The 7,500-nt window shown below is 48.9% G+C and overlaps 4 protein-coding genes across 4 annotated transcripts in view; 1 reads left to right on the forward strand and 3 right to left on the reverse strand.

The window, feature by feature from the left end:
* The window catches only part of LOC126572904 (venom serine protease Bi-VSP), a 3,229-nt gene extending 2,502 nt beyond the window's left edge, over window positions 1-727 (reverse strand). Inside the window, exon 1 of the mRNA XM_050232617.1 lies at window positions 451-727. Within this exon, the coding sequence (XP_050088574.1) occupies window positions 451-517 (67 nt within the window). The 5' untranslated portion in view covers window positions 518-727. The remainder of the gene's footprint in view (window positions 1-450) is intronic.
* A 1,980-nt stretch (window positions 728-2,707) lies between these two features.
* Window positions 2,708-4,254, reverse strand: LOC126572558 (venom protease-like). Its single transcript, XM_050231968.1, has 4 exons — window positions 4,251-4,254; window positions 3,998-4,161; window positions 3,070-3,930; window positions 2,708-2,851 (listed from the first exon to the last, which is right to left on the reverse strand). The coding sequence occupies exons 1-4, from the start codon at window positions 4,252-4,254 to the stop codon at window positions 2,708-2,710; spliced, it is 1,173 nt and encodes a 390-aa protein (XP_050087925.1).
* Window positions 4,255-4,257: 3 nt separating this feature from the next.
* On the reverse strand, window positions 4,258-5,094 carry LOC126572560 (mucin-2). The gene has a single exon (XM_050231970.1). It carries the CDS (start codon window positions 5,092-5,094, stop codon window positions 4,258-4,260), a length of 837 nt encoding a protein of 278 aa, XP_050087927.1.
* Window positions 5,095-7,331: 2,237 nt separating this feature from the next.
* LOC126572906 (ras-like protein 2) overlaps window positions 7,332-7,500 on the forward strand; it is a 2,492-nt gene continuing 2,323 nt past the window's right edge. The window contains exon 1 of the mRNA XM_050232619.1: window positions 7,332-7,500. This exon is cut by the window's right edge and continues 51 nt beyond it. Within this exon, the coding sequence (XP_050088576.1) occupies window positions 7,465-7,500 (36 nt within the window). The 5' untranslated portion in view covers window positions 7,332-7,464.

Here is a 7,500-nt window from a genome sequence, read left to right on the forward strand (position 1 = left end):
TGGCACGCACGTACTACGCCCCGTGGTGGCCGTGACCTTCGCGCTCGAGAGAATGTGCGTCGTCTTGTGTCCAGTAGCGAGCCCAATCAGTCCACCTGCCGCCCGCTCTAGCATCCGAAAGTAATAAATGAAGCTAATGAGGGGGTCCAACACGAGCTACTCCTTCACTCCCCCCGAGCGTCTTCGCATGCAACCGAACCGAAGACAGCAACACGCGATAAAGCAGTGAACCGGTCGCTACCATGACCGTCAAGCAGAACGATTCGATTCGTCTAACTGAGTCACCGAAAAATCTAAACCAACCGAATCCGGCTTCAGAGGTTTCTTTAGGTTACGGTTCCGTGTGACCTTGCCACTGACACCCATCGAAGGCCGGTCAGTCGGCGAGTCGCCCGTCGCCGTGCCCCGATGGTTCACACTCCTTATCCGAGCGTCCTTCGTGCAGCGTACCTTGCGGTTGAACAGGTTGCGGTATGGTAAGACACGCTAGCACCGCTAGCAACGTTAGTTTCCACATGTTTTTTTTTTTAGTAAACCGTCTTCAAGACCGTAATCGTCACAAATCACAAATCACCCGGTCACACGAACACAAGGCACAGTATAATGAGGAAGGCGGCGGGAACGGGTTCGGCAATTAGCACATTTTGCGATGCACAAGCGGCGATCTAGGCGACGGCAATCCGATCCGATCCGATCCGATCGGCGGTAGCGTCAAGACTAACCTTACCCCGTTTCTTCGGTTAGGATTTTAAGGCACTAGCGCGAATCAGAATCAGAAGCCAGAAGTCTCGCTCGCGCGATCGCGCGCTCCACAACGCACACACACTGCCAAATCGATGCCCTGATCGCCATTCACCGTAGTCACCCGGCGGGTCAGTGAAACGGAGAGCGAGAGAGATCCGATCCACGGAGATTGCACGCAGATCGAAGTGACTCCTCGTCCCCGTCGTCTCCGTCGTCGTCATCAGCAGCGTCAGGACCAGTTTCACACCAGCTCCTCTCAACCCTCCGTCTGCTGCTGATGATGATGATGATGCTGCTGGTGAGTAGTACGTCAACCTCGATCAGCATAAACCAACCAATGGTGAATCCCCGCCGCGGTTATCCGAACTCTTGCCTCTTGTCAAACAGAACTAATTGATTGATGGATGGATGATTGAGTGGGGGGGGAATTGGGAGCTTCCGATTTCCGAGCTCACAGCTTCCGGTAAAAACATACAAATTTCCCACTCGGGCATGGGAAATGTGGGATTTTCTGTGTGTATACTTTGGCACAGTCACACCGGCTACTACCAGCACTGACCTAATGGAAACAAACATTAACCACCGCCCTCCTGATCTCCCTGGTGGGGGGGAGAGACGAGTTTACACCCATGCATATGGAACAGTAACACAGCTACGCAGTGGCCTACGATGTAATGCGATTATAGTGCCCATTAAGGGGGTTATGATTATTATTGATGATAAGGGATCTCCTCTCGCGCCCATGTTTCCGATGACGTGCCAGATCGTGCCAGAGAGATTCCAGCATCCAGCTCGTGCTTGCTCGTGTCGCGTGTCATTAATCTTGGCTGCAACTAGCCAAGCTGTTAGTGAAATTTTTTGCCTTCAAATCTACATAATGTCGCCATTACGCACTTACATACGGCCTAGTCACCATCTACTGAGTAATGTGGCGTTTGCTTCACAAATTGTAGTGATTCCCAATGCGCCGTGTGCAACTTTGCATTTGCAGTTGACATCGAACGGCGCGCAACTTCGCTACGCGCACTTGCCGCTGTTCGATCGCAAACCAGGATTTAACATCAGATCTTGTGATATATTGACACATTACCTTTCAGTGTTGTGTGCCAAGTGCAGTGCCATTACACGGGGACCTGTTGGTGATTGAACTGACACCTTCGCTGCTGAATAATGGCTAATGATACTAAATCACCGCCTTACTAGCGATTACTTTTCTCCGCTTCTTCAGTGGACCTTTTTTGATTTTTGGCCATAACCTCTGAGAACCCATCAAAGAAATCACGCCAAAGGCGCTTTATCCCTGAGCCCGCTGGCGCTGCCAATTAGAATAAGCAGTTTATGACCTCGCGCACGGCTGTGTCCGTTCCCTGGCCAGTGCGATAACTAATGGAAGATCGTTTTTTTTTCGGACAAAAAAGGCATTAAATGGCCTCGCAGCAGCCGCGCGACTACCGAGTGCCCAGGTGCAGAAAGACAGAAAGAGAGAGAGAGAGGGAGGGGAATGTTGAACTTGAATTTGCATTTTATTGGACATCATCCGTCGCCGCGCCGTCGTCGTCCGGTCGGCGTGTGCTGAAGTGGGAAGAAGGTAAACATACAGATCACAAAACAGGTCTTCTCGTTAACAACCGGTTCTGCCTCCGTGATTCCGCCAAAAACATCCGCGAGAAAACGGTGGCGGTTCGGTTAGCAGCGAGCAGCCAGGAGAGAGAAAAAAAATACCTCAATTCAACAATAACACTGTTTTGTTGTCCTCACTTGGTGGCTAGCAAGTAAGAATATTGTTCCACGTTTTATTGTGGTTCCAAACAGGTTGGAAACTCTAGAATGTGCAGATAAATCCTTGTCCTAGTGGACACTATCTAAACAGCACACCCTGACAAACATATCTAGTCCTTGTGCGACGGTAGCAATGATGTAATCCAGGCAGAATCCAGCTAGATTTATGCCGACAAGCATCGCATCAGAAGTTAAGGTTCGCTTCGATCCAGGGCAGATACGCGGACACTTTCACGTAGACACCCGGAAATCCGGCACGGGCGCACTCGTAACCATAGGACACGATGCCGATCAGTGTGTAGTAGTAGTACTGGCCATTAGATGAGAGCTGCAAAAAAAATGGAAAAAAACAAACACCATCATGGTCATCAATGGGGCGATCTAGTGAGTCAGTGTGCGAATCATTCCAGAGCAAACACAACCGTTGGCCAGCACTGCAGCAACTATCGGTTTGCAACTCTCGAGGACCGTGGATTGGGTTTCAATCAGCGTATGACGACGCACATGACGCACTGACTGGCTAGCCATCGCGCACAACTAACTCACCTCCGGTAGCATTAGTGGCCCACCGCTATCACCTTGGCAGGAGTCTTTGCCCCCCTGGGGAAAACCAGCGCACAGGACGGTGTCGTCGAAGACCTGGTTGGGAAAGTATAGCTTGTAGTTGAAGGCACACTGGTCGACCGGAAGCACGACCACCTGCGCCTCCTGCAGCTTCGTGGCCGTCGGTCCATTAAATGCGACGGCACCCCAACCGGCGATGAAGGGCGCATAGTAGGTCAAATCTTTCGTACGCTGCCGGCTGTCCAAGGGCAGACAGATTGGCCGGATCGCATCAGTCACCGTGATGCTCTTCTGTAGCAACAGCAGCGCGATATCGTTCTGGATCGTTTTCTCATTGTACCGCTCGTGGGTGAGGGAACGCTGGATGTAGACATCGATCGGATTGGCACCATCCTGATCGCTGCTTATGTCATACTCCCCAAGCCGCACAAAGTACAACCCACTCTGCACGCAGTGTGATGCCGTAAGGACGTGCGTCGTCGTTATCAGTGAACCACCGCACAGGAACCGTGGTCCGGAGTTGAGCTCGAACGTGGCAGTCCGATAGCCGAGTGCGGCCATCCACGGCCATGCATTGAGCTGCGCATCGACTCCACCGACCACTCGCAGATGGGTAGCATTGGACATGCCACAACGATCGACATCGTTCACGGGGAGTTTAACGGAACCATTGGGACTGCCGGTGGTTGGATTAGGATTTGGCGTCGTCGTGCCACTTGATGGGATGTTGGTGAAATAGAACGATCCTGAGGAAGTGGTGGTGGTGGTGCTGCTAGTGGTGGCACTGCTAGTGGCGGTTGCGGTTGCGGAACTTTGCGCGAATCTTAGCGTTGGACAGCATACCTAAGAGAGCAACAGGTCCTGTATAAAAAGCTGCACGAAATGTCTCCTAGCAAGCATTAAGGCTTACCATTGGCGTAGTATCACTATAGCCACAGATGGAATCGACGACATAATCCTCGATCGTAGCGTCGTGCAGGTAGCTATTTCGTATCAGCAGCTGCAGAATGAAGTCACAGTTTGCGTACACTATGCAGATACCGTTCTGCCCGTTCGGTGTCAGGCAGCTATCATCTGGTGAGCAGAGAGACAGGACACAAAATCATGATTAAAGGATCTACCTTTCGCTTATATTCGGTGGATGTGGCTGTGTCGGCCCTTACACATCTGTCATGTTCTAGCCGTGGTGGCCGCCACGGATAATGCTCGCGGATCGATGCAGGGACAACCGTTGAAGAGTTGCCTTGGGTCGATGCTTGGGTTCACTTCCTGTCCCGGCGTCGTAGGAAGCAACACCGAAGGAGGGCAAGTGGGGGGAACGGTTGGACAGGACACCGTCGTCACTGGGCCCGTACTGGTCAGTGTCGGTGGATTAATGGTCGTGAGGAAAGTGGGGAACGTAGGCAACGGAGAGATGCCCGTGATGGGCGTAACAGGTGTCAGAGTTGGGGTTAAAATGGCACCCGGAATCGTGGAGCCTGTCGTGGCCGGAGGATTAGTGAAGGTAACCGTAGGGAACAGCGAAGTGCTGATGGTTGGCGTTAGCGAGGGATTAGTGACGGTCAGGGTAGGGAAGGTAGAACCACCGGAAGTGGGATTCGTCCCTTGGCTACCACTGGGATTGGTCAAGGTTATCGGTGGTATCGGAATGGTTTGCGTGATGAAGGGAGGAGACGTAGAGACGGGAATCGTTGGAGAGCTTGTTAAGAACGTTGTCAAGGTGAACGTTAGTCCCGTCGAAGTCGTCGTCGTGGTAGGTGCCGTTGTCGTCGTCGTCGTGAGCGTCGTTGGACTTGCTGTGCTGAACGTTAACGAAGGACTCGTCAACGGAGTGAACGGGATCGGCGATAAAGCCGTTGACGGCGGGAACGTGTAGTTGAAGGGCAACGTGATGTACGGGAAGGGTGTCGTTGTCTTGAAGTGATTCAAGCAGGTGAGCTTCCAGTGTCCAAACTTCACCAACCATGGAAACAGCAGAAGCTTCCAACAGATTTCATCCAAAGACATAACACCACTACCACTGACACGGACTGACTAGAACAGATTCTACTGCTTTCCAGTAGGACCACCACGATAGACACTGAGCTAGACACCAACAGTACCGTCGGCACATCTGATGCACCTGCTTATAAGCTTCGACGAGGCAGAATTGTAAAAAGTATCACAATGAAACTACTACCGTGAGCGAAAAAAACATTCAATGTCACATTTAATATGTTCGATCTTCAAATCGAATCATGCTCGGAGCACACTACCTAGCTGATGGTTAACCCCTAAAGTTGTCACTTGCCGGTACGCTGGTCGGAGCATAAAAACTGCCCAACACTGCGCACTCATTAGTGCGATGTGACTGAGCACACTACTCGACAGTAATGGTCAAGTGCGGTTCTGCACAAATATTTACATGTGTCTCGAAATTACTAGAGCGAAGCGGTTCACCGGGGCTCTGCGTGGCCATTAGGCTAGCTAGGTGTGTCAATATGTCTCTAGCCTCTCGCCGGTTGCAGAGTGGTTCACTTAATTATGCGAGTTTTATCAACGGGTCAGCACCTCGGTTGAAGCTGTTCTTTTCAGCCACGCTATTTGTTTAACGTTCTCAATCATGCGGGATCTGCTAATATTTTGGATCGACAGACAATGATCGGTGGTGATGTAATACGGATTGTTTTTTTTTATTTTTTCAAACTATCTACTTCACAACTTTTGAGTTCTTGTTGAGCCAGCAAAGATTTTCAGGCACTCTTCAGACAATACTTACTTTGTGCGGAAATAAACGAAACGACGAACGAGCTTAGGATAGAGATGATTCGACTTTCCATCTTCCACCGTACACCGTATGTGTGTGTCCACATGCACTAAATGTTAGTTATCGACTGGTTTAGCACCTCCCAACGCTCTCCTATCATATTGCCATTGGGGAAGTAACAATGGGTCAACAATTGTGATCATTATCGTTTTTGCAACGAGAGCCATTCTTTTGAACCGTAAAACGGTGCGAATCATTACGATGAATGCTGGTCGAATGGTTTTGCACGTGTTTGCAGCATCACTCTGCACCGTCGCCTTTCATTCGTGGACAGTCTGCTATGGGGAAGGTTTTGTCGATTCCTCGTTTCTATAGGCAGTTATTGGAAGGCTTATTCTAACAAAATCTTTTAGCTCTAATCGAAACATTTCATTCGCATGTAAACTGTTGGAATGGCACCAAGAGTAACCACAAAAATAATTTAAAAAAAAAATTTATTTTTATTTAATTTAAATTAATTTCACCAAATTCTTCTCGAGCCAGGAGCCAACTTGTGCTGGGTGAAGATTCTTCAAGTAATAGTTATTATGTGAAATATTGGAAAATGTATAAATTCTTAGTTCAATTTGCGTAAAAAAAAAACAGTGTTGCTCTCTCGTTCAAATCTGCAAAAATCCCACATCCATCAGTGGTTGTGGAAAAGCGGTTGTTTTAGTTTTTAAACTTTGAAAACCTCTTTCACCCTTTCGTAATGTGCTTCTTGGAAATACGAACGGCTGCCTAACGGCATACGGCTTAGTGTTGGCCACATAATAAGCGTGCAGCGACTTCCTTTATCCGTTTAAAAAAACTGTAGCGCAGTGCAGCGGATATGCAACGCTAAGTTGCATTCCACGCATTTGCAGTTTTCATGCGGATGCTTACGAAAAACACATGAAAGCCCGCGTGGCTAGAGATAAATCTGTAATTTGGCGCCTCCATCATGCGATTAGGCGCCTCCATCATGCGATTAGGCGCCTCCATCGTGCGATTAGGCGCCTCCATCATGAGATTAGATAAGGACCGTTAGCAATTTGATGAACAAAATTTCAGGATCGCGGTAATTATCCTCACGTTTATAAAATGGGATATCAACATTTTTTGTAGCGCACTGTGCATTGTAAGAAAGAACAAGCGATAATCGCCTTCTCGCTCGAACACTGTTTCGCTGCCATATTGGATTTGACAATCAGATGGAATGAATGCAGCGCTCTTTGAATCTCTGTGGGATTTCAATGCGTTCAATCCTTTTTCTTAATATCTGCCTCACTCATTAGTAACAGTTTAAATGGTTTCACATAAATCCACATTCTAGTGGAAATTCATGAAACATAACTTCTATGGTAAATCATAAACAACCCCACGAATCAAAGCAAAGCAGTTCCCCAGGTTGTCAAGAAGGTTCATTAATTTTTTTCTAAAAAACAGAGGAAAAATTCAAAAAAGAAGAGCAGAAGAAGACACCTTGGGTTCGCGATTTGTTTCGGTTTTGTTGTTAGAGGCGCGCGTTGTTTTTTTTCGTCGTCCGTTCGCTCGCACCGTTTTTGGGGCCTTTTCGGCGTGTGTCGCGAGATCGAGTGATCCGGAGAATAATGTCCCGTTACAGCAGCACCTTCAAGTTGGTGGTG

The sequence above is a fragment of the Anopheles aquasalis genome, chromosome 2, assembly GCF_943734665.1.
Source record: "Anopheles aquasalis chromosome 2, idAnoAquaMG_Q_19, whole genome shotgun sequence".
Lineage (NCBI taxonomy): Eukaryota > Metazoa > Arthropoda > Insecta > Diptera > Culicidae > Anopheles > Anopheles aquasalis.